The 27,875-nt window shown below is 38.9% G+C and overlaps 1 protein-coding gene across 2 annotated transcripts; it reads right to left on the bottom strand.

The window, feature by feature from the left end:
* Positions 1 to 504: 504 nt before the first annotated feature.
* LOC112179649 (probable protein phosphatase 2C 62) lies at positions 505 to 9,503 on the bottom strand. Of its 2 annotated transcripts, XM_024318101.2 has the most exons (10): positions 9,222 to 9,503; positions 8,921 to 9,138; positions 6,537 to 7,813; positions 4,769 to 4,835; positions 4,141 to 4,228; positions 2,875 to 3,044; positions 2,263 to 2,406; positions 1,922 to 2,050; positions 1,322 to 1,492; positions 505 to 927 (listed from the first exon to the last, which is right to left on the bottom strand). In XM_024318101.2, the coding sequence occupies exons 1-9, from the start codon at positions 9,430 to 9,432 to the stop codon at positions 1,322 to 1,324; spliced, it is 2,475 nt and encodes an 824-aa protein (XP_024173869.1). In that variant the 5' UTR covers positions 9,433 to 9,503; the 3' UTR covers positions 505 to 927. The 2 variants fall into 2 exon arrangements, with proteins under 2 accessions (XP_024173869.1, XP_040367075.1); XM_040511141.1 differs by lacking the exon at positions 505 to 927 and having other exon boundaries at positions 1,024 to 1,492; positions 9,222 to 9,502.
* Positions 9,504 to 27,875: the final 18,372 nt, after the last annotated feature.

The following is a 27,875-nucleotide window of genomic DNA, read 5'->3' on the forward strand; positions in this document are numbered from 1 at the left end:
GCGCTAAGCTAGCCAAATCAAGGTTGTGCTCCGTGGATTGGGCTGATAGGCCCCCAACCTCCATTTTCTCTGTTCTAAGAAGTGATGGCCTCCCTGGATCACCATCGCCCTTTAATTCTTAGGTTTTTACCAGGCGTTTACCTTTTAGTTTACTAGTTTCCCTTTTTCATTTGTTCTTCCAGTTTATCTCCTTTCCTGTTTGTACTTTGTCTTACCCCTGGGCTTTAATGAAATTTCTCATTCGATCAAAAAATTCAAGATATCAACGAGGTCAAATGTTAAAATTGTAAATAAAATATGATGAAAAACTCTTTGATACATTATAATATCAATCCATTAACCATCTCTTTATAGACAAGCTTCATACAGTTCTAGACTAACTTGAGTTCTAAACCAATGCCGAACTATTCTACGACTCATGTCAAGCTGGTTTACTTGATGAATTGATACATTTATATATGTATATTGTAAACAAAATTAGTTACAAAATAGTGAATAACTTGAAACTGTGTAGTAATAGTGAATAACTTGAATTGTAGATGCTTTGCTTTGTACTGATAAAGTAATACATTTTTATATGTATATTGTAAACAAAACTAGTTACAAAATAGTGAATAACATGAAACTGTGTAGTAATAGTGAATAACTTGAATTGTAGATTCTTTGCTTTGCGAATACTAATAAAGTAATCTGAGGTTCACAACCAAAACCAATTGGCAATAGATGGAGTGGCCCAAACCCTTATAAACTCATAGGCAAGGTCCCATTTTTCCCATGTAGAATATGTATATTCTCAACAAATACTCCTTCGCCTTGGGACTATAGTAAAGTGTCGTTAGCCTTTAGGATTTCCTTCCAACCCATTTTATATGCAAGCTTAGCTACAACATATGCTGCTTTACTTTGTTGTCATGGGATGATGGGATACTGCACAAGATTTTTGTTTAAATAAAAACTCAAAGGTTCTGACTGACCAAATGTAACCCCAGAATTTTGATCTCACAAAGCCACAAAACATTCATAAAGAGGAGAAACACGTGATATATTAGCTTTTCAGTTATTTAAACACCATTTCTGGCTAGTTAGTAGGATCCTTGGATCCTTGAACAAAATGCAACTGCCAAATAAATTTCTAAACAGGTATATAGAAGAAAACCCACAAGTGGAAGGTTTTTCTAACATTCCTAAAGATACTTGGATTGAGCATATATTAACACTAAAACCAGGATTTTGTTTACTCTTTTAAATATACATATTGAAATTTCCTTCCTCAATTCGTACTCCCGAATTGAAAAGAATGAAACAAAGAAAGAGATTATACCTAACAGCTGCTTTTCTTCTGTACAAGCGACACAATAACAGTCACATCATCGAGCTTGCCACCAGTATATCCCACATACCCAGATGCCTCAACTGCATCTGCAAATGGGCTTCTTCTAGAAGTAGATTGCCCAACCTCCTGTGCGCTAGCGGCCAAGAACTCTGCTATATCCTGAAAGGGATGCACACACAGAAAAACAAAAGAACCCAACATGCATATCAGACAACATAACAAGTTACTGTAATATACAGCTATATGTTTCCCTAGCAAGTATAGTCTTTCTAGCTTCAAGTTGGAGTTATAAGTTTTCTCTCCCAAAAATAATTATATTGACAACATTATTTGGTGGAAAATTATCAAGGAGTACCGCAATAGTATTTTTCTGATGAAATCACAATATTTGGTACTACAGTACCAGAACCATTGAGAATAGAAATGGCACAATGACCACCATCACTCCATATCCTTTTTTTATTGTCTACAGTTCCTCTAAACAAATGCACAACAAACTTTTCTCTCTTCATTTACTTTTTCAAAGAAGGTAAGGAAAAAAAAGACAATATATAGATATATATATAGGCAACTGTTGAGACTATTCACCTGAAGTCTCATTCTCCTTTGGAATGACTTAGTTACAATTGAAGTGATTTCTTGCTCATACAAGTTGTCAAAAAGGCCATCCGTTGCAGTGACAATGACATCTCCCTCATCCAAATCTATACTGTATCTCTGAGAACAAGGAAATTTGTTAGAATGATCTCTCTCAACCTTCACCTAGTGCTTACAATGTAAGACTAAGACAGCCAATAAATATGTACTGCTTCTCTCACTGCATTTCTAGGGATCCAGGGCAGTAAAATTTTTATAATCTCTTGTGAGTAGTACAATTATAATCGGCTAACATGCTAGAACTTATTTGGGAATGTAATACTGTAACATACCTCTATTAGTTCCGAGGGGTCAACGCCTCTGACAGTTTGTAATGGAAAATTGAAGCCATGAATCATTGGAGATGATCTCTTAAAAACAGCACCATTTCTGATTATGATAAATCCTGAGTTACCAATGTTTGCCACATGGAGGGCCTACAAAATCAAATTTTCAATAAGTACAACATACAGCCTTGAAAATCAAATTCATTGAAGCAATACAGTTTAGGGTTGCTGTATATATCTTAGCCTCCATAGCAATTCACTATAAATATCCCTCATTATGATATGCCTAGGGCCTTTTGAGAAACTCTTGAACACACCTATTTGGGTATCTCTTTTTGCTTAAGGTTTTGCCTCCTGATTTTCATAGTCAAACCTTCTTAGGCCTGGTAGATGTGCTTTGAAGCACCTCTTACACCAACCAGGATAAAAACCATTTACTCTATTAATCGCATATTATTTACTATACTATCCAAGATTCTACAATTCCCTGCCTGTCTCGACTAATGTGGCTTCCATTTTGGGGTTTTCCTTATTAACCCCTCTAGTCCCTTTACCATTGGTATTTCCCTCATACTCTGTTTATAAGAGACCCGGAAACAATTAAGGGAAAGTTCATACCTGACCATCAAAGTAAGCGACTAAAACTGTAGATGAGCCAGGAGATTTTGTTTGTGTAGCACCGCTAACAAGGACGTCTTCTGGTTTAGTCAATGGTATACCTTTGCTATCGGATACAAACCTTTCACAGTTCTTCATGAGTTCATGAGCATATAGCCCAGGATTAATCCCTGAAGATTGCAGAAGAACATAAAATTGTTAACCAACATACTAGGTAGCAGCTCAATATAATTTATTGTAAGTATTGCATTTATAAGGGAAACATTGCATTCTTGCCTTGGTCAAGTGGTGAAGAAATTTGGTCAACTAGAAGTCCACAACTAATGGTAGCTTTTAGAAAAGAATGTGCTAATATAACCAAGGAAAAAGAAGAACTACTACAAAACAGTACAGAGATTTAGGTATCTTTGTTGTGGACCCACCTGCAAATAAGTATTACATATATTGTATAATATATATTCTCAATATCAAGTTCATCCTCTATTGCTAGAACAAAGTGTTAATTTTGGTTTGAAAAACATTTAATTTTTGGTGGAACAAATATGGGACTTATTAATTCTAGCATAGTTATGGTGGTAAGGCAATACTAAAAGAGTTTACAAGTCATGGTCAATGGTAATTGAGATGAATGTTCATTGGTTAGATAAAAACAATAATTTATTCCATTAGTATGTATAGATATAAATAATTAAAGGCCATTCTTGTTGAGTGATTGATTAAATTAAACTATTTTCCCCAATTACTAAGGATTATAATTTGATATGTTGTGAAGCTATGACCAAATATCAAATATGGATACAATATTAGAGACTAATTACATTTTTTTATTAAAAAAAAAAAAAAAAGAACACAGAGAGAGAGACTACCGGCATTTACTATATTTTCATTAGAGCACAATGGTGAACCGAGATCAATACACAATTTTTGCTTAAGCATCTAATCTGATAGTTAAAATATAGGCATTAAAGTGAAAGTGAAAACATGTGAACCTATGTTGAGGCTGAAGTCTATGAAACATATAAGAGATATCACGAATGCTATAGCTAACTATTGAGGACCATATATTGGGGAAAGAAAACCAACATATATGATCTAAAATCTGAAAAATCATCATCTGGAAGAGTATCTAAGATAAATTAATGCATTAAAATTTTCCAATAGAGTTTGAGAAATAGTCTCTTTCTTAACTGGTAAATACGAGGAGATTAAAAGAAAGAAATAGACTTTGGTTCATTATGCAGAAATTAAAAATCATGAAAGAGATACCTTCCAGTGACCATTGACTAACTCCATCAGCCACACCTAGCCAGTTTCCGGAAGCAACAAAGCAAGCATCCTCCCCACCTGTCAATGCCTGGCATTATTAATTATTGAATTACTTACTGTTACTAAATCAAGAAAAGGTCACCTGTAGGGACAAAGCTCATTAAAGGAAAACCATATATCAGGATTAAATGTGTCTGTGGACCTGTGTTTAAATGAGTGTAAAATGGAACTGAATTCAAGAACATTGCTTCCCAAAATTGTAATATTAAATTCCTTTATGGATGCTGTATTAACAAAGATCAATTATAATGTCCAGTCCAAATTTCAGAAGTAACCCTTCCATATACTGTCCAAGTTTCACATATAAAAGCAGATCTTACATGCATGCCAGGCTGCCATACATAAAATTTAATAGGACCCGGCACCAAAGTCATTACATTAATAATTCATAAAGCAAAGTTGAGCCAAATCCCAAACTTTGAGCATTAACAAATCAAAAACATAGATCCTACACAAAAAAGTATGTCCACCAATGTAGTCAACATTGTGTACCATTCTTATTGCCCAAAACCGTAAAATGTATGTGCAACAATAAATAAAGACGTTAAAGCTTGCAATTCAGAAGTACCTTTGAGGGATGCGGTAATAATGCAGCACCAGTCGATAGTAGAAGTAATGGTGCAGCAATGTCCTCCCTGTGTACATATTATGAACTAACATAAGGAATGAATGGCTAGATTAACCGTACCGTATTAATTTTCTTCTAAAAAAAATAATAATAACAAAAAATAAAAAATAACGACTGTATTGTATCAAAAGGTTTTACTTCTTAGAATTTAATTGGTAATGGTTCATATATATATATATATATAGGATTTTTCTCAGGTGCGGACGTCCGTACCGAAATTTCAGTACGGATTTCCGGTTTTCACCCACTTTCCGATCACATAGTTTGATCTTAACCGTTCAGTTTTTAGGTCCTAATGTATAGATCATCTCTGCAAAATTTCAGCCAATTTGGTGATCGTTAAGGCATCCAAAACTGCAATTTACACGAACGAACCAAATCTGTCGAACCGGAACCGTTCGTGTACATTGTTGTAATTTGCAGTTTTGGATGCCTTAACGATCACCAAATTGGATGAAATTTTGCAGAGGTGATCTATACATTAGGACCTAAAAACTGAACGGTTATGATCAAAATATGTGATCGGAAAGTGGGTGAAAACGGGAAATCCGTACCGTCCGCACCTTTAGCCGGACCGTATATATATATATAGAGAGAGAGAGAGAGGTGCAGACTCATATATGTAGAACAATGAAAGTGAGTGATCCTTATGCTATTGATTGGTTATAGATGGTAGAAATTTTTGTAACTAGAAAAAATTTAGGGTAAAGGTCTAAAGGAGTAGTCAGATTTCAACAAGGGGATTCCAACCAATGCAGATATTATTTTCCTAACCAAGCAATAGCTATAAGACCATTTCTCCTCCCCTGGAGGGAACTTGATCTGGTCAGTTTGAAACTGAACCCATTATAAAATCATCACCTTCAATGTGTTGAACAAGGAAACTGTCAGTTGTCCTCTTGACCTTACTGGGCAGAGAAACCTTTGCAGCCAAAGGTATAAACTAATAGCTTCCCTCCATAAAAGAATATGTATTGTTATGATCACCAAAGTTGCACCTTCTTACTAAATAACAAGACCGGCTCAAAGCTTCCCTCCATAAAAGAATATGTATTGTTATGATCACCAAAGTTGCACCTTCTTACTAAATAACAAGACCGGCTCAAAGATCATACGATGCTTTTAAAGGGTAGCACTTTTAGAGATATAGAGGAATAATGGGGACAAGTAATTCTTTGACCAAAAAAAAAAAAATGAGGACAAGTAAGGAGAGTACTTGATTACTTCTTCTTTTCCTTAAACTAAGACTATTTCCTTCCCTAAAAATGACTCATAATAATGCTCTCATACTCCATAAATTTTTACCCCTCTTCAGCTTCCTGATCCTCCCAAATCTATGTTCAAACTCTGAACTGTCAGAAGTGGATTACCTAAAACCCAAACTACCTCCACCTAGCAAGCTATTCTATAATCCCCAAGTCAATCAAATACCAAAAGCAATAGATCCGTTGATTCCCCTTAATTGGAGGAGGATAGAGGAAGGTTTGGTGACCTTCTTTGAAGCAAATTATTGCTGTACAAATTTTAAGCTAAAAGACAAATAAGGTGCGTGGGATGTTCCTACACTGTTTTAACTCCTCAAGTGATTTCTATCAGCCTTTCATTTGCCAACGAAACAAAATAATATTCTTATAAGAAACATAGAGTAAAGCAGAATAACTATATTGCAATTATATATAGGAAAGAATCAAGAGAAAAACTAGCATACCCTTCAGCGCCTTCAACTGTATGCAATTCCACTATCCTAGGAGTTGATGCTCCCGAAACATTTCTTATATGTGCTTTACCCTCTGTGAATTCATCTTCTGACTTTTTTGAAGGGGTATCCTTAGCACGTTCAACTGTTTGCAATTCCACTGTCCTGGGAGTTGCTGCTTCTAAAACATCTGTTCTATCTAGTTTACCCTCTGCGAATTTATCTTCTAACTTTGTGGAAGCATGCCCCTTAGCACCTTCAACTGTATGCAATTCCACTGTTCTAGTAGTTGATGCTCCTGAAACATCTCTTTGTCCTTTACCCCCTGTTGATTCATCTTCTGATTTTGTTAAAGGATACCCCAAAGCGCCTTCAACTGAATGAAATTCCAATATCCTTGGCATTAATTCTCCTGAAGCATCTCTTCTATGTGTTTTATCATCTGCAAATTCATCCTCTGAATTTATGGAAGCATTCTCCTCAGCACCTTCAACAGTATGCATATCCTCTGTCCTATTAGTTGATGCTCCTGAGACATCTCTTTGATGGGCTTTCCCCTCTGTCAATTCATCTTCTGACTTTGTGGAGGGATATCCCGCAGAGCCTTCAACAGTATGCAATTTAACCATCCTAGGAGTTGGTGTTCTATCTTCTTTACCCTCTGTTGATTCCTCTTCTGACTTTGTAGAATGATACCCCTCAGAGCCTTCAAATGTATGCAATTCCACTGGCATAGGAGTTGATGCTCCTGTGACATCTCTTCTATGTTCTTTGCCCTCTGTTACTTCATCTTCTGATTCTGTAGATGGATACCCCTCAGAGCCTTCAGATGTATGCAATTCCACTGTCGTATGAGTTGATGCTCCTGTGACATCTCTTCTATCTTCTTTAGCCTCTGTTAATTCATCTTCTGACTTTGTAGAAGGATAACCCTCAGAGCCTTCAGATGTATGCAATTCCACTGGCGTAGGAGTTGATGCTCCTATGACATATGTTGTATCTTCTTTACCCTCTGTTAATTCATCTTCTGACTTTGCAGAAGGATACCCCTCAGAGCCTTCAGATGTATGCAATTCCACTGGCATAGGAGTTGATGCTCCTGTGACATCTCTTCTATGTGCTTGCTCTATGAATTCATCTTCTGAAATAGTGGGTGGATACCCCTCTGAGCCTTCAAGTGTATGGAATTCCAATTTCCTAGGAGCTGATGCTCCTGAAATATCCCTGCTATGTGATTCAGCCTCTGTGAATACATCTTGTGAATTGGTGGAAGGGGAGCTGTCACCTAACTATGCACAACATAAAACAAGGGCGTTTGAGTTCCTTAATATGAAAAAAAAAAAAAAAAACGTGAAGTATATATATAACAACCACTAGGCTTGTCACCTAATTCTTCATGTCAAACTGAAAACCCCAACTATATACCTAACCATATGCTGACTTGAAAAAAGGTTAGCGTTAAATTAAGCATATCTGTGAAGCATGTGAGCATGCTTTCATAAACTAATAGGCTTTGGTTATTTAACAAGCACTCCTTCGGGGTTCCATCCAAATGAAGAAAAAGTATAACAGAGAGAACAGTTGACGCAAAAATGGCAAGAAATCAAATTTAAAACTCAATGACACTATAAGAAGTTTAGGATGTGAATGTGCCTTCCCATATGACCATTAGATAATACAAAAAGGGAAATAAATCAAAATGATAACAGAGCAGACTGTAAAAAGTGATTTTAATGATAAGTTATAGCATTCCTTTGAAGGCATGAGCAGACACAACTCATACATGTAGACAGAAAATATCAGAATGGTTGAAAGAAACAAAATACAAAATAGAAAGGAAGAACATAGAAGCAGTTACTCAAATAACCATCTGAATGGGTTGACATTGATCTCCCTAAAAGATTGCTCAACTCCTTCAAAAACACTATCGTTCCTCTAGCCTCAAATGCCAACACAGGAATAATGGAACCTTACTATTTAACACACATTTCTCTACAAAAGCCCATTTTTACAGGCCTCAAGTCTCTTAACACACTACGCGATCAAGGACACCCAAAACAGAGCACTGCCAGAGCAAATGTGTTGATAATTTTAGCAGAGCACCTGACGATATGGCATCTCCTAACCAATTAATCCATCTATTAGAAAGATCATGTACCAGTTCTGAAATTTATACTCCGATTACATCTATTACCTATTCCACCATCTCTGCTAATTAGACATTTATCAAGCTTCTTTTTGAACTCCTAATGTACCAAGCTGACAAATTAAAAGCAGTCCAAGTACCAAACACTGATTAAACAGCTCGAAAGTAACCAATTGCGAAATAGCCGAGTGTTGAATCCAAAATTTCCTAACATTAGTAAAGATGATGAGTGAAAAGAGTCAACACTAACCACTGCTGAGCTTTTGACTTCATCTGCTGAGGTCAAATCAAGGAAGGCAGTCTCCTCAGGTGAACTCGCCGGAGAAGCATCAATCTCCGATTCTTCCGCATTGCTTTCGCCAACCAATCCGTCACTCAACTCCGCATCCAGACGACTATTAATCTCATCAAAAGCAGCCTTCTCGCTCTCGTCGCCAAATCGGAAGACGACGCTACCGTCCGAGCACTCTGTCACAGCGCAAATCAAAACGAACATAAATCTCTACCTCTGAATTCATAATCCATTTGTTTCCCGAGAAAATTATACTCACCGGTAGTCGAAATGAGAACGAATTGTGATGATGACGATGACGATGACGATGATGAATGCGGAAGCGTCGTCGTCGTTGGCCTTGGCTTTGGAAATCCAAGCGGAGTCCGAGTTCTGAGCTTGTTGTGCAGAAAAGGTCTGGAGGGAAGGAAGGAGGAAGAGAAGGTGAAGCAGCGAGTTTTGAGGAGGAGGCAGACACAAGGATCACCCATTTTTGGGAGGTTGTATTAATTATAGTTATACTATGCATGCTTTCTATTTTTATATATACATTGCCGACTCTCCGATTTTGTGGCGATTTGAGAGAAGTGAGAGTGAAGGATATGCTTATCTGTACTTCTGGATGTTGCTGATCGACATGCCATAAATACCCTTTATTTATTTTTATTTTTTTTTCTAAATTGAATTTTTATTTTTGAATATCAAGGACAGAATTTCTCTGTAAAGAGTTTTTCTATTGAAACCTCCAAATTTACTCACTTAACCTCTATGTTTTTTTATACCTCCTATCAAATTTTCAAATATTAAATTTACTCATTAAACCTCACTAAAGTTCCTCAAATAACCTCGCTCATATAATTAATTTACAAACAAACAAAGATCTGTATAATAAAAAACTTAGTCATTTCAATAATTTATAGAGTTATAAATCTTAATTACATCTCCATTCCTTAATCAGACAACATAAATCTCTTATCCAATAAAAAAAAAATCAAACACAAGGTATTGAATTTTAAAAATTAATAAAAATAAAATAACATGAACTATTATGTGACTTTTTTTTATTTACTTTTTCTTTTTTAGCTGTGCAAAAAAAAAAAAAAGATTAATCATTTTTCTTAATGTTTTTCTATTTTTGTACCTCATGATTAATTATTTAAATATTTTTTATTTATTTTTATTTGCTAGCTCTTTTTTTTTTTCTTCTTCTTTTTACAAATATAATGGATAGATTTACATTTAGGGCATAATACAATTTATTTTGTTCTCCCTGACCAATATGTGTTCAATATGCATATCATACATTTTTATGTTAATCATAGTTTTATTTCTTAATAAATATATATATATATATATATATATATATGAATGCTTTAATGAGTATGTAGTGAAATTGGAAAATGAAAATAGATAGGGAAAATAATAAAAAATACAATTTAATATTATTGAATTGGAAAGTCTAGAGAAAATAAATATAACCATTTTTGGTATAATTATTGTCCCTAATAGTCATTTTATAGTAGGTTATATATGTCATTTAATAATTCATAATAGAGTGAGGTCAAGTAAGCAGATTTGGAGGTCCCAATAGAAACTCTCTTCTATAAATCCACCACCCTCAAATAACGCTCAAGTTGTACACCATAAAGAAAAGAAGATAAACATTGACCACATCTGGACACAACTTTGTGAGACTACAAGTCTCGTTCCCCTTGTCAGTAGCTGACCAGGGGATCATGATTGGTGAGACTAAACTCACTAATTTTTTAACCTAATTTTACTATAAACTATTTGGTCTAGACGTCTAGTGGTAAATTATTGCATAATTCTCTCATGCAGTTGAGATGTCGTCAATGTGGTCTATTAGCTATCTTTGAAATTTTCGATACACTATATTATGCTTATATCACATCGTCCATGTGTCATTTCACTATATTCTGCTTCTGTATTTGATCTTGCTATTACTTTGCCAAGTAACTAAATTACCTAAAAAAACCCCCAACTTTCCCTCAGGAAACCCTAAGAACTCCGGTTGCAATTTCGTTCTCGTCCGGCGGCGTCGGGACATTGGGGCAAGCTTCCTGCCACACTGCCGTCATGGGTTTACTACTAGACGGGAGATCTACCGCCCTTGGGATTGTCGGCGGTATTTTGCTCTGGTTTCGTCAGAAAGTTCGGCTGGGATGGTGCAAAGGGCGATCGTGCTTCACCGGTCTGGTCGTCGGCTCATGCTGCTGGGTTCTTAGATGGTTTGGCGGCCATGGATCTCGATCAATGGCATGGGCGGTTGCAGGGCCTGGACTAGGATGGGTCTTCTGTGATGATGCAAGTTGCAGAGGCGTTGGCTCAGCACGGCTTTGGATCGCCAGGACGAATGGGTGAGGCAAAGAGGAGCGTGGCGACGTGGGTCTGGTGCTGCACGACGGTGTGGTGGAAGGGACAAGGTGGACTGGCCCGAACCAATGATAGGCCTGATGCAATCCTTGGTGGACTCCCCTATTGGGCCGAAACTGTTTGGGTTGGGGTTTTTCCCTAGTCCAGTGCTATTTTGGGCTAGGGTTTAGGCTCTTGGCCCAAACCCATGTTTTTAGCTTTTTGTCTAATTACAATAAGTTCTCTTGTACTAGGAACCTAACGAGTATTTTGTTTAGGCTTGTCTATTTGCTATGTTTTTTCCATAGCTTATAGGCTCGCTGTTATGCGAGTGATAAGTTCAGATATAGTTGGTCTATTTTATGTACCATTGTGGCTCCTCCACGAATCCTTGTTCCGACCACTGTTATGTGTCAGCAGGTGGGTATGTAATGGCCTTCTTGGCATGCGACATTATTATCAATGGAATTCCATTATTCAAAAAAAAAAAAATAACTAAATTACCTCCAACAAATATGAAATGCCCAAATCTATCTAAGATTACTCCCGTCTAATTTGCATTATATGTCTTTCCATATTGAGATTATTTTGGGCAAATAATAGTACTGCTATAAATAGGGAGATACTCTAATGAGGACCACTATAACGAGAACTAATTGATGATTTTTTTGTGAGACCTACTGTTCAATTACATTTCCACAAATCAACTGTTACATGTTTAGATATTCATGAGCAGATCATTGTTACAAATTTTTAACTAAATTAGAAATCGTTAAGGCATTTATAATAGTGATTTATTGTTTATGAACATGAACTGTTTAAATTTGAAAGATTTGATTTGTCTATTTATTTGATCTAGTTTGATACTTCACCAATTTTCAATTTGGTTGAAAATTTGTAGAACTAACCTGCTCAGTGGTTAGAGCATCCACTACTTAAGATCCAGGTCATGGGTTTGAGTCACCATGGGGTAGGAGTGAAATCCTTTGATCCACTTTTTAAAAAAATTAAAAAAAATTGTAGAACTGATCTGCTCATGAATATCTAAACATATAACGGATGATTTGCCGAAATGTAATCAAAACATTGGTCTCACAACCATTAATCAAAAATTTCTCAAGTAGTCCTCATTATAGCCTCTTCATATATATATAAATTTTTTTTGGACAAATTATATAAAAAAAAAATATTTTAGCCAAAAATAATTTAGAATAATTATATTTTAGAATGATAAGATGGTCTGGCCTCATTGAGGCCCCTTATCATTGCCCTTTGCCTCATATGGTCTTCAAGCTTTTTATAGGCCCTATGACTTTCACATAAACTCACCCCAAATAAGAGGGAAAGTTTCAATTCAAACTTCATCCTATGCTACTTTCACCTTATTTTATCAATTTATACTATTGAACGTGAAGGTTTCACTTGCGTTTTACATGATGTCTCTCACACAAATTAATAATAGGCAAAGTGAAATTACACTTTTGGGGAACTTCTTTCAAAAGACAATTTGTTACATAAATCTTCTAAGTGCATGTGAAAAAAATTAATATCGTAACGCGCACTCACCTTCTACACTTTTATTAAACAACCACATCATTCTCATTATTAATTGATTGTGTATACTAATAGGGCCGGTAACAAAATGGAGCAAACTCAACAAAGAATCAGGGAAACGAGATGGCTATTGCGCCTGTCACTCGAAAGCGAGTGTTGTTGCATCTTCAGAGTATCCCAACGCCTACTGGATACAAGCAAGATGTTCAACGCGCCTCGTATAGTCTCCATTAATGGTCCATATCACAATGGTGAAAAACATTTGAAGATGATGGAGCAGCACAAATGGAGATTTCTTCACGATCTCTTCACTCGAGCACCATCAACCAGCTGGAGACTTGATGACTACCTAGCTTGGTCCTAAGAAACTTAAGCTATATATCAGTTAATAGATGAACTCATTTGTACTTTGATCAATCTTTATCTTAGGTAACATCAATAGAAGAGTGTTATTCAGAGACACTTAAGTTTAGTGGCCAAGAGCTTGCATGTTGAGATGATGGTGTTGGATGGTCTCTTCATTATTGAACTTTTCTACAAATTATAAGAATTATCACCAATAAGTAAGGATGACCTCATCTTCAACTTTTCATGGGCCATCACTGAGCTCATCCCATATCTTTTACCGTTGCAGAACCAAATTTTATTCATGGTTCTTCAATAATTGTTTGATACATCAAGATCTCCAAGAGGAGATAGTAACTCAACACAAGCCAAAATTGCTCTGAAAATCTTTGGCTAGTAATACGAATACCTTAAGGAGTTGCACAAGGAAGACATTTAATGGATTTGCTTCGCTTGAATTTCATAATTGTAGAAATGAGGCTTCCCAGCGGTGAAGCTCGACAAAATTTTGAAGTTCAATATCGGATCTAGTCAGCTACAAACCTTCATCTTGCTAGAGTAAATTCAAGTTTAGCAAGGAACTTCTTAGATATCAAAATTTTCGATGGAGTGCTTGAAATCCTAGAGCTAAAATTAGACGATCTTTCTATCGAGCTATGGCTGAAATTCATTGTACTTGAACAATGCTCCTATCATTCCTCAAGACACATAACAACATATGCTGCATTCATCAGTTGCCTAGTCTGTACGCCTAAGGACGTAGAGCTTCTCTACAATAATAGTGTTATTAAGAACTATTCATCCTATAAAGGGATTGGAAATACTATTACAAACATTGGCAAATATGTCGCTATTAATTTTGAGTAGTGTTACTGGTCTACTGGACCTGTTCAAAGATGTAGAGGGAAACCAAAAAAATATTTGGAACGTGCAATGGGCGGAGTTCAAGTTCAAGTATTTTGGTTCTCGTTGGTCTTTCTTATCTGTTTTTGTTAAAATAGTAATGCACATTGGAGTTTTCTAAACCATTCTCTGGCAATCTACTTCAATTTACCAGATTCATGGGTTAGAACTACGATATTAATATATATATATATATACGTATACCATATTAATTCTCCATCAATATAAATTTTTTTGGATGAATTGTATATATATGGAGAGGCTCTAGTGAGAACCACTATAATGAGGACTAATTAATGATTTTTTTGTGATTTTTTGGAAATCGTTAAGGCATTTATAATAGTGATTTATTGTTTATATATGAACATGAACAGTTCAAATTTGACAGATTTGGTTCATTCATTTATTTGTTTTAGTTCGATACATGAACGATTTCCAATCTGGTTGAAAATTTGTAGAACTGATTTGCTCATGAATATCTAAACATCTAACGGCAGATTTGCCAAAATGCAATCAAAAAATTGGTCTCACAACTATTAATAAAAAATTCCTCAAGTAGTCCTCATTAGAGCCTCTTCCTATATATATATATATATATATATATATATATATATATATATATAAAATATAATTTGGACCAATTATATCTATATAATGAAAAAAAGAAAAAGAAAAATGCCAAAATAATATTTTTTTAGAAGAAAGCCAAAATAATTTAGAACTATTAGATTTTAGAAAGATAAGATGGTCTTTTTACTCAACAATTACATGACATGATTTTGTAAATAGGCGATGTAGTATAGGTGACATGACATGACATCTAAGATTAAGGCCACAAATCTTAGGCTTCACTGAGGCCCCCTATCTTACCCTTTGCCTAATACGGTCTTCAGGCTTTTTATAGGTGTTGCGTCCCGTATCTCAATTTACCGGTTTACTAGTCATTTGGACGGTAAATAATAGGTTCCTACGACTTTCATAGAAACTCACCCCAAATAAGAGGGAAAGTTTCAGTTCAAACTTCATCTAATGCTAGTTTCACCTTATTTTCAATTTATACTACCGAATGTGAAAGTTTCACTTGCGTTCTACATGAGACCTCTCACACAAATTAGTAATAGGAAAAGTGAAATTACACTTTATGGGAACTTCTTTAAAAAGACAATTTGTTACACAAATCTGCTAAGTGCATGTGAAGAAAATAATATCGTAATGCACACTCGCCTTCTGCACTTTAACACTTCTATTAAACAACCACATGCATACATCATCATTCCCATTATCAATCATTTGTGTATACTAATAAGGTCGGTAAAAAAATAGAGCAAACATGCAAAGAATCGTAGAAACGAGATGGACCTGTCAGCCGGAAGCAAGTGTTGTTGCATCTTTAGAGTGCCCCAACGCTTGCTAGATACAAATAAGATTTTCTACGCACCTCGTATAGTCTCCATTGGTCCATATCACAATGATGAAAAACATTTGAAGATGATGGAGCAACACAAATAGAGATTTCTTCACCATCTCCTAACTTGAACACCATCAACTGGCCTGAGACTTGATGACTACCTAAGGGAGGTAACATCAATGGAAGAAGCTATAAGAGAGTGCTATTCAAAGACACTCAAGTTTAGTAGCCAAAACCTTGTTGAGATGATGGTTTTGGATGATCTCTTCATTATTGAAATGTTCTGCAAATTAGAAGAATTGTCACTGATGAGTAAGGATAACCCCATCTTCAACTTATCAAGGGTCATCACTGAGCTCATCCCAGATCTTTTACCATTGGAGAACCAAATTTCATTCATGGTTCTTCAATAATTGTTTGATACATCAAGATCTCTAAAGAGGAGATAGTAACTCAACACTTGCCAAAATTGCTTTAAAAATCTTTGGCTACGCAGTATGAATACTTTATGTAGATGCTCAAGGAAGACATTTAATTGATTTGCTTCGCTTGAATTTCATCACTGTGGGGGTGGTCAATTAATTTGACCATGCAATCAAGGCAATTAAAGAAAAGTAATGGCAGCAGTAAGTGCGACAGTTAATGTAGCCATAAATGCGACAGTTAATGCGACATTTAGTGTGGCAATCATGGCTGCCAATAAGTGGTGGTCATTGCAGGTGTGAATTCGGCCTTAATGGTGGCTTGCCGCTTAAGTCACTACAAACTTGCACAGCAAGTTTACTTGTAGCCCACGCCGAAATGCACCTATAAATAGGTGGCTCGACATCGAGATAATGCATCGAATTCCAATTCTCTCTACTCCACTACTAAGAAACGTACTAACTTAGGCATTGGCGGGTTTTCTACAGGTACCCCCCTTTCTCCTCGAGCTGACATCGCATTTCTGTCACTGAGGACTGGCGGTGACAAAATTCAATCCCCAAACAGACTTGCCTCAAACCTACTGTAAGATCTAAACTTGCCTCTGAATGATGAGATGCAAAGGCTGAGGCAGCGGCGAGGCTAGGGATGTGCTTGCTAAACGAATAGAGTGACAAATGCGGGCGCCAGCTACGCCACTAGCAAAGGCTTAAACAGATCTCATGCCGAGGGGGCAAGCGGCACACTGATTGGATGAACAACTGGAGGAACCAGTACAGGCCAATCCTCGAGGGATCTAAGGAAGCATGTGCTGAGGAAAGTGATCGATGAGTATAACTGAGCCAATCCTCGAGTGCTCGCAGCTGAAATTGAAGGGGATGCCAGTAAGTCTCCATTCAAAGTAACATATAGGCACCAACCCAGGTAACACCGATTAGCATTTAGCAGTTACTCCTATGATTATAGTTCACAATTGATCTTTAAATGCAATGGAAGCAAGTGGCGAGAATGACTGAACTATTGTTTGATTAAACTTGTGCGACCTTCTGGACCTCACCCTCGCTGCAGGCAGGGGTGGGATGATGGACCACACCCTCGTTGCGGGCGGGGGTGGGATAGCGTGCCTCATCCTTCACCGCGGGCAAGGGTGGGATGATGGACCACACCCTTGCCGCAGGTGGGGCTGGGATGGCATGCCTCACCCTTCACCCCGGGCGGGGGTGGGATGATGAACCACACGCTCGCTGCAGGCGAGGGTGGGATGGCGTGACGAATTTTAAATGTGCAGGATATGGTGGTTATGCAATCGGTTCTGTACGGGGAGTGGGGGTATTCCCATCCCCGGATGTTGTTCAGACGCAATGCGTGGCGGATAGACCCTCCATTACGATTTGGTTTCAATTCTTCTATTGTTTTGCACGGCTTCATGCCTCGACTATTTTGCTTTTGTTTTGTTTTTCTTTCTGAGCATCTGTGGGCACAGATAATAAAAACAAAGGGGCACATAAGAGAATGGAATATGTATCCAAGCCATAACAGTCGTCGTCATCACCTAGGCTAACGTTAAGATTGATGCTGAGGAGATTACGAGGACACCGACGTCGAGGCACCCTTGTCGAAGCTGACGTCGAGTGGCCTTCGTCGAAATGGACGCTGACGTCGAGGCGCCCTCGTTGAGAAGGATGCCGACGCCAAGCTGACGTCGAGGCGCCCTCGTCGAAATGGACACCGAAGTCGAGGCACTCTTGTCGAAGCCGACGTGGAGGCGCCCTTGTCGAAGTGGACACCTACGCCGACGTAGAGGTGCCCTCATCGAAATGGACTCTGACGTCTAGTCGCCCTCGTCGAGAGGGACGCCGACACCAAGCTGACATCTAGGCCCCCTCATCGAAATGGACACCGAAGTTGAGGCACCCTTGTCCAAGCCGACGTCGAGGCGCCCTCGTCGAGAGGGATGCCGACGCCAAGCAAAAGTTGAGGCGCCCTCGTCGAAATGGACACTGACGTCAAGGCACCCTTGTCGAAGCCGACGTCGAGGCGCCCTAGTCAAAATGGACGCCAACGTCAAGGCGCCCTCGTTGAAATGGACTCCGACATCGAGGTACCCTTGTCGAAATTGACACCGACGTAGAGGCACCCTCGACGAGAGAGACGACGAGAAGTCGACGTCGAGGCGCCCTCATCGAAGTGGACACCTACGCCGACGTTGAGACGCCCTTGCCTTCATTAAAATAGACGCCTACGCCGATCTGAGGTTGACGCCCTCGTCGAAGTGAACACCGGCATGGAGATTGGCACTAAAGGCATTGAGAAAGACGTCATCGACGTCGAGGTCGACACCGACATCGAGGTCGAGATCGGCGCTGAGGTGAGATTGTTGAGAAAAACGCCTACGCCAACGTCGAGATTGACCCTAAGGGCCGACGACAAGACACCAACATCGAGGTCGACACTGAGGTTATTGGGAAAGACGTTGCCGACGTCGAGGTTATTGAGAAAGACGTCACACGACGTCGAGCTCGACACCGAGGTTATTGAGAAAGCCGTCACCGATGTTGAGGTTGACACCGACGTCGAGTTAGCACCGAGGTTACTGCAAAAGAAGTCATCGACATCGAGGTTGGCGCCGACGTCGAGGTTGACACCGAGATTATTGAGAAAAACGTCACCGACATCAAGGTTGACACCAACGTGGAGGTTAGCAGCGAGGTTATTGAGAGCAACATCATCGACGTTGAGGCTAGCGTCGTAGTTATTGAGAAGGACGTCACTAACGTCGAGGCTGGTGCCGAGGTTAATGAGAAAAAGTCACCATCGTCGAGGTTGACACCATAGACATTAAAGAAGACATCATCGACGCCTACACCGACGTCGTGGTCATTGTGAAGGAGACGTCATGACATCGAGGCCAACGTCACAGAATGTTAGGTGACTAAGAAGGGAAAAGAGGAAGAGTTTCACAGCAGGGTACCTTAGGCTCGGAGTCTAGTTTGAGCTGTGCTGGGCGCACGTCTTAGGAACGAGGAAGCTCAACGGGGGCACCGAGCGTAGGCGAGACTAGAAACTAGGCTTCGGCGCTGTGGGTGAGGCACCGGAGACTCAACAAGCAGACGAGTCCGCGAAGCGAAGACCCGACACTAGAATGGCTGCAAGACAAAGGCAGATTTGAGTCCTGATTTGGGCACGTCGGCATCTGCGTCGTCAACGAGATGAGATGCCCACTCTAAACAAGGAGCAAGGATCTTCTTTTATGGGCATCTACATTTTTAACACGAGGAAGGCCTGGATCAAATTCAAAGAGGGGTGCCCAAAGAGAAATATAAAGATGTGGAGCCCATAGAGAAATTTGAGCTTTGGAAATTTTCTCTGAATTCCCAAGGAGAAAATTTGGGGGCATTGTGGGGTTGGTCAATTAATTTGACCATGCAATCAAGGCAATTAAAGAAAAGTAATGGCAGCAGTATGTGCGATAGTTAATGTAGCCATAAAAGCGACGGTTAATGCGACATTTAGTGTGGCAATCATGGCTGCCAATAAGTGGTGGTCATTGCATGTGTGAATACGGCCTTAAGGCTTGCCGCTTAAGTCACTACAAACTTGTTGTGCAAGTTTACTTGCAACCCACGCCGAAATGCACCTATACATAGGCGGCTCGACATCGAGGTAATACATCGAATTCCAACTCTCTCTACTCCACTACTAAGAAACATACTAACTTAGGCATCGGAGGATAGGTACCCCCCTTTCTTCTTAAGCCGACGGTCAAACTCTAGGTCAAAGCTCGAAGGAAGCCTCTCGATTATTCCCGGTCAGCTCCCGCTCCAGTCTGCATTCATTGGTGAGTCAAACTCCTCTACGGAATTTTTCGTCACCAACAATCCCCAAGGAAATGAGGCTTCCCAGTGGTGAACCTCGACAAGATTTTGTAGTTCGATATCATATCCAGTCAGCTACAAAGCTTCATCTTGCTGGAGTTAAATTCAAGTTGAGCAAGGCAAGGAGTTTCTTAGATATCAAATTTTCCGATGGAGTGCTTGAAATCCCAGAGCTAAAATTAGACAATCTTTCTATCAAGCTATGGCTGAGTTTCATTGCACTTGAACAATGCTCCTATCATTCCTCAAGACTTATAACAACATATGCTGAATTCATGAGTTGCCTAGTCTACAAGCTTAAGGATGCAGAGCTTCTCTACCATAGTATTATCAAGAACTATATAGCCTATGAGGAGATTGCAAATACTATTACAAACATCAGCAAAGGTGTCGCTATTGATTTTGAGCAGGGTTACCTACTGAATCGATCCGTTCAAAGATGTAATTGAGTACTAAAAAAATATTTGGCACGTGCGATGGGCGAAGTTCAAGTTCAAGTATTTTGGTTCTCGCTGGTCTTTTTTGTCTATTTTGTTGAAACAGTAATGCACATTAGAGTTTTCTAAACCATTGTCTGACTATCTACTTCAATTTACCAGATTTCATAGGTTAGAACTACGGTATTAACATGTGTACTTATATCATATTAATTCTCCATCATACACACACACACACACACACACACACACACACACACACACACACACACACACACACACACACACACACACACACACACATATGGAGCAGCTCCACTCAGGCCAAGACGACGCGGCACCGCTTGCCAGATGGAGGCCAAGGGTCTGACGGACCGATCTGCAGTCGGGTGGAGTCGCCGGCGACATGGTTGCAAGGCTACCCAGAACCTGTAGTTGCAGGTGAGGTCGCTACCTAGAAACCTGCAACGATCGCCGCCCGAAAGCCGTCTGGGATACCTCTGGCCTCCTTCCGGCACGATTCGCGTAGCTGTCGCGGCCTGAGCGAGCCTGCTACGTCGACGTATGCACTTTAGCGAAGTGCGGAAGTCCGCTTTAGATCCTTCTAGTGTTATATATATATATATATATATATATATATATATAGCTCTAATGAGGACCGCCACTTTATATTTCTTGTGCTTAATTTATAGATTATAGTCTACATTATTCTGTCTATACCCAAATGTCTTCATGAACTTTGTGATCCACGCTCTAGGAGACTACTTCAATCCATATAATGATTTCTTCAACTTTCAAACATTTTCTACATTACAAGGTCTCTACCATATTTCTTGAAGGCAAAAGTCATACGCACTTCTTCTTTTAGTTCTCCATGGATGAATTCATTCTTCACATCAAATTGTTCTAGATACTAATGCAAAATTTCAGCAATTACGTGACATAATGATTTGAATGGTAATAATCTTAGCAACTAGTGCAAATGCTTTCTAATAATTCACTCTATACTTTTTAGTATACCCCTTTGAAACTAACTCGGTGTCATATCTTTCTATGATACCATCAGCTTTTAGTTTAACTGTGTATATCCACTTGCACCCAACGATTCATTTCCCTTTTGTTTTATGTAAAATTCTTTTGCAATGCTTCCATTCCTTCATTTATATCTTTATTCCACCATGGATCAGCCAAAACATCTTTCACACTGTTGAGAATAGATATAATAGATAATTAATTAACAAGGTGTGTTTGGGTGTGTGTGATTTTGACAACTTCTGGGTAAACAAATTGTTATTAATTAGGTGATAAGCTTTGGCTTTTAGGTCTGATTCTTTTTGGGAAACTAGGCTCAACATTTCATGCCGGGGGTAGGAGACTAAACAATATAATTTGGTTATTATGCTTGTGGCTCTAACATTGAGTAAAAACTTCTCTCTCAAAACTCTTCTGTCATAGTGTATGCCCGGTTCGACGGCACCCCCTTGCGGCTGCGGCGTCTGACGGGCCGGAGTAGACCTTGTATCTGGATGTTGTTGGTTTGGTTGCCAGCTTAGTCAGAGTTAGGTGGCATGGTGTTTGCGATCGAGTTTGCGTGGAGATTTAGTCTGGGACTGAGTGCAGTTTGCGTGGTTTGGTGGCTTTTTGGCAGCGCTGGTGTCGCTCCATCTAGGGTCAGAGTGCAGTTGGTGGGAGATGCGGTTGTCTGGTGGGAACGAAGGAGTGGAGATCAGATTAGGTTCCTAGGTTCGCAGATTGGGTAGGAGTTCTCCGACCTGGTTGGGATATGCTGGAATCGATCTATAGAGGAGGATGGCTGGGAGAGACGGTGCTCTTCGCCAGTGGGTTGGGGACGGTGGTGAGAGGAATTGTTTTCCGGCAATCCTCACAGATGGTGGCGACGGTGCTGTGGCCGGTGGGGAGTGGACAAGAATGTGTAGATGGTCGTGCTGCACCAACAGTCTCATTGGGCCTGGGCTTGGTCAATGTTGGGCTTGGGCTTTCACCCTTGCCCCATTTTACTTTTATGTTTTGGTTTATGTTTATTTAATTTTAGTAAGATGTGGCTTTCTGCCGGCAATAAGTCCCTACCACTTTTGGGTAGGGCGACGTAGGCTTTGTCCCGGTATGCACACTTAGTGTGTCTTGTATGGCCTAGCGAGGCGGCAAGCTATTTATTTGATCAAATGGTCGCAACCACCTAGTGTCAGGATGAAACGAAGTGTTATCGGACTTATTTCCATGCGGCAACATAGTAGGAAAGCTGTGCTATTTGTAATGATGTTTCTTCTTGATAGAGTTATCTTTCCGGTATGTCATCGCTTTGTCAAAACAAATGGAGTAGTCATTCGTGCACTCTTTGCTAATTGGTGCTTGTTAGGATACATAGTTTTTATGGAGAATTTTGGTATTATTTCAGGATGTTCTCCCGATGCTTATTGTAATTTGGGGTTCAGGCTCTATGCCCCCTCTTGTATTCTGCAGTTTCATTAATCAATGCTTGAGGCCAGCCGCACCAGCCCCCTTTCAAAAAAAAAAAAATCAACTATTTCATGGGTGGGAGATACATGTGGAACACCCTAATATGATGATTTGATTTACGGTACTGGCAAAGTAGGCAATATTAGAGTTTAAAATTTTTCCTTCAATTGATAGGTTGTAAGCTCCTTTGATTGATTATAGTGACATTGACTTTTACTGATATGTGCTCCATGTACTAGAGCCTTCTTCCTTTGTTTTTATTCTTGTTTTTTTTTTTTTTTTTTGTGATTTTCTCCATATTAAGAAATTTATTTTCAATGTGAGCATATGCTTCAATCATACTCTCCCCCTTAAGTGGGAATATAGAATATATTCTTGAAGAATAGGCCTAAGTTTTCTAGAATGATACATTCGATGAAACATGCAGTAACTTGGTAACCTTTTAAGGATCACACACTTTCATGAACAAAGTTCAAGTTTATTATGTTGATGCATGTTTGGGAATCTGAACATACACTTAACAACCAAAAACATGGTGTGTAAGAATAGGTATTGTTAGAGATGAGAAGATGATTCAGAGTTTTCGGAGCGGTGTTTCAAACTCTGTAAGAACATTATATGGAGTTCATTTGATAAGATAAGCAGCAAACTTCACAACTTCCACCCAACATGATAGGGGCATATTCTTCTGATATGCTATCCATTTTTTTTTTGGGAGGGGGGAGAGATATGGACAAGAAGTCTAATATCAAATGCCTTCATTTCTAAAATACTTGAATCTTTTTCTAGCACTATCAAAGTTGAACAGAGAAAAATATTGTCCTCTTTGGGCCTCGTTTGCACAGTTTTGTTTTTGGGGATAACATCTTGAAACGCGTCTTACACTAAGAATGTAAGTCTTCACAGTGCCTGAGGTGATGTGTTTTAAGGCACATATATATAAATCACATCACCTCTATTTCCCCGATCGATGTGGGTTTGTAGTGCACAAGGTAACTAACAAGTGCCTCTAGTGCCCGCCCATGTAAATCAATACAAGTCATCTCCTTTTAGGGGCCTAATGTCCTCGTTGGTAGACTTCTAGCTAGGGCCAAGTTCTGATATTATTCTGTCATAACAATATATCGTCCATTTTGAGTCTTGCCTCATGATTTTGTTCTTGGACTTCCACCCAAAAACACAACCCTTATATAAAGCACATCACATTTCATCTCTTAGCTGATTTAGGTAATAGTACACAAGATAGCCTATTAATGCCCCTAACACCCGCTTTCAATGGAATTTGGGTTGAGAATTCTTTTGAAAGGCATATATGAATTGGTGTTGATAAATGATGAAACATTAAAAGCTTGTCAAAGCTACTAATGTTGTGAAGATCACAAGGTCTCAATTTAAGGATTTTAGTAGCGATGACCTAGATTGGTATATGTTATATACTTCTTGTTGCTCTTAGTTGGTATTAAAACATTGATTTTTGTAATAGTCAATAAGCTACTAAGTAAGAGTAGTGTTAGTTAGTTGAACTTGACTACTAACGAGGTGGCTAACAAAATAAGTTTCTAAGATTATGATAATTGGACTAATAGTTGCAGCAGAGACTCCAATTATCCATAATATGAAATGTGTGGTGGTGTTGGCCTACAAAAGCGAATTGAGCCAAAGCTACAAAATTCTAGGTAGGAAACTTAGGACTTGTCTTAGTGGTTTGTAGTTTTTCAAATGTTTATGTGTGAATATTTTTATTATTGCATAATAAATGCATTAGTGCACATCATTATGCACATGCAAGTATTGTTTGATGTCTTAAGAGCAAAAGGTGATTATTGACTTACTTGGGTTCGATCCCCTAAATCTTCATATGGGAGATATGTTAGTTGTGCTTGTCTTTTGCTTGCAATTCTGATTTCAATTTTGTGTGTATATATATGGTGTTATGACGATTTCGCTACACTTACCTGGTGTTATTATATACGAGGTAAGGTCATGTAATGGGTTATATGGAACTGGCCATCATGTAAAGAAATTGGGATCCAAGGTGCACTGTTGTGTTGTTCATTTTGAAAGAAGTTTTATTAAATATTTGTACAACTCACCACAACACTATTTGTAGATGGTTTTGAAACCTAGCTACGGCAGAGTCCTATTGACAACAGGATGAAAGGTCACCCCTACAATAGTTTTGGTTGCAAGTATTGTGTATGAGAATGAGATAGCTATACAAATGTTAGGTAAGGTGTGATTTATGAGTTTCAAATTGTATTGTTAGAGTTTGTCTACTTGACATGTTTCCATTAGTGCTTCATGTTTTCATTATATATTGAAGTTTTGTATCTGTTGTAAATTGAAAATCATGGTAATTGATCTTAACTACTCCAGTTAGGCATTAAATTTTTAGAACTTAAAAGTCACGCTTACTACCTACCTTTTTTTTTTTCGATCATCACCTGAAAGTCAACTGTTTTACCCAAGCTAGTATGTGTATAATAACTATGGTATAGTCGAATAAACCTAGATCTATATTAGATATGCAATTAATACAAACCATTATATGAACTAAATTATTAATGAATTTCATTGAATACATTTAGTGCTTTGCAATGAAAAGTAAAAAACACACATAAAAAACCGTGTTTAAGGATAACTGAAATTGGGAGAGAATTGAGTCGTACTTTCATTGATAATAGGGGCCTCTTTATATAGAGGATTACAATGCATAGAATCAGAGTTCTACAAGGAAACGTAATATTACAATTGATTGGATATCTCCGAGATTCTCCCATATTATCTCTAATTCTAATCATATTACCACCAGGTCAAGTAACCTAGAGTTTGGGCCAGACACATATTCTGGATTTACTTGAACACTCCCCCTTGTGTCTCTCAAATGTGGTGCTCCTCTCGTTGCCTCATTAAAAACCTTGTTACCTGTGGGACAAAAATAACCTCGGTCGAAGGGGAAAACGAGCACAACACACCTTTCACGTTTCGAGACCATACATGTAGACATCTCCCCATGATGTCTGCATCTCCCCCTGATGACAACGGTCACTAGAGTTTGGATAACTTCCAAAAACGATGCTACCAACATGATTTTCGCAAGTGGAATTTAGGCAATGACTTAGTGAGCAAGTCTGCCACACTGTCCTCAGATCAAAACTTCACTTTGATCTTGAGGAGAGTCAGTTGTTGCTGATTATGCTTGGTGTTGTCGCTTTTGATGTAGCCTTGCTTCATTTGTTTAAAACAAGCAGCATTATCCTAAATGCTTGTAGGCTCATCTATGGTAGACTTCAAACCACAATTGTTCGAACATGAGTAATTATGGATCCAATCCATAAACATTCACGAACTTTCGTGAAGAGCAATAATCTTTGCATGATTCTAAGATATAGCGACTATGGTCTATTTCTGTAGAACTCCAAGATATCACGGCCTTTACCCATGGTGAACACTTAACCATTTTAGGAATGACCTTTGTGTGGGTCAGAGAGATACCCAACATCAGCAAAACCTTTCAAAACACATGTCGTTTTGGGATGGGGATAGTGGACGCAGGCCAGTGTTGGCGGCGTTCCTGGTGTGTGATGGGTCCGAATCCATCGTCTCTCTGTAGGGATAGAACAAACTCATATCAATCGTACATCTCAAGTACCTAAAGATATCTTTTACACAAATCCAATAGCGTCGCGTTGGCGCAAAGCTATATCTAGCTAACAAGTTCACAACATATGAGATGTCCGGTCTTGTGCATTGAGATAAGTACAATAATGCGCCTATTGTACTTAAGTAAGGCACTTCTGCCTCAAGCACATCTTTGTCATCATCCTTTGGATGAAGATGATTCTTTTCAGGATTAAGACTACGAACTATCATGGGGGTGCTTGAAGGCTTTGACCCTGTCAAAATGCCTAAGCATCTATCGACACGATGCTCAAGTTCCAAACCGAGACATAATCGTGTTCTCCCAAAATCCTTCATCTCAAACTCAGATTTCAAGTGTTCAGCAGTTTCCCTTAACTCTTTAAAGGCTTCTAATGAAGATCATGTCCAATATGAACAACGATAGAATTCGAAACTTATTATGAAAACGCGCGGGCATATCCCTTCCCAATCAAGTAGTCACTTTAGTGAGCGTTTCAACTTTATTACAAACGCGCTCCATGGTCTAGAGCCACTTGACTTGGGTAAATGAAGTTTACCATGAACCTTCATGTATATTCCGTATCTAGATCCCCATAAAGATACGTGTTGACCACATTTGTAAACTGCATGTTCAGTTATTCGGAAACTACCAAACTGACAGGGTAGTGGAGTGCAATGACATCCATTATGAGAGAATATGTCTCATCATAGTCGATTCCAGGGCGTTTTTATGAGAAACCTTGCGCCATAAGGCTAGATTGTCATCTCTTTTTCTCATCACGCTTTCTAACGAAGACCCATTAGTCAATAGGTTTTATGTTAGGAGGTGTTGGCATCACTGGCTCGAAAACCTTCCTCTTCGTTTAGAGAATCTATCTTAACCTGGATCACATCTTTCCATTTAGGCCAAATTTCTCTATGTTGGCATTCATTCATCAACGGAGCGTGGTTCGATATCATTGGACTCAACAAACTCATGCGCGATGAAATGCACAACTGCATCATCAATTATGATAGAGTTTTTATCCCACGTCTCATGTACACTAGTGTAATTTTCATAGAGCTCTATATTCTCAGGAATAAGTTCTGACGTTGAGGCGTCCCCAACGATAACCATAACCCGAAAGATACTCATGAGACGGATTTTGAGTCTTGATGATCAAAGGATTGGAATGTACCAAAGTATCCTTCGAACCCACGGGCCTCCCACGCATCCTAGCTGGGGCCATGGCCTGTTATGCCAAAGTGCCACTCTTTTTAGCTTTGGCACCCTGCCTACCTCTGTGTAGGGTGGCGCTACGTCCTCTCGTAGGGACGTCCTTCCTTGCAGGCATATTTGCAGCAGATGTGTGATCTCGTCACTTTAACAGGGATCAAGATGAGACATAGTGGGAACAAGCCACGACAATTCCTGTCGTTCCTGCTGAACATCCGTGTTCTTATCTCCCCCTAACGACGGGAAGACTGTCTCATCAAAGTGACAACCCGCAAATCTA

The sequence above is a fragment of the Rosa chinensis genome, chromosome 7 (genome assembly GCF_002994745.2).
Source record: "Rosa chinensis cultivar Old Blush chromosome 7, RchiOBHm-V2, whole genome shotgun sequence".
NCBI classification, from domain to species: domain Eukaryota; kingdom Viridiplantae; phylum Streptophyta; class Magnoliopsida; order Rosales; family Rosaceae; genus Rosa; species Rosa chinensis.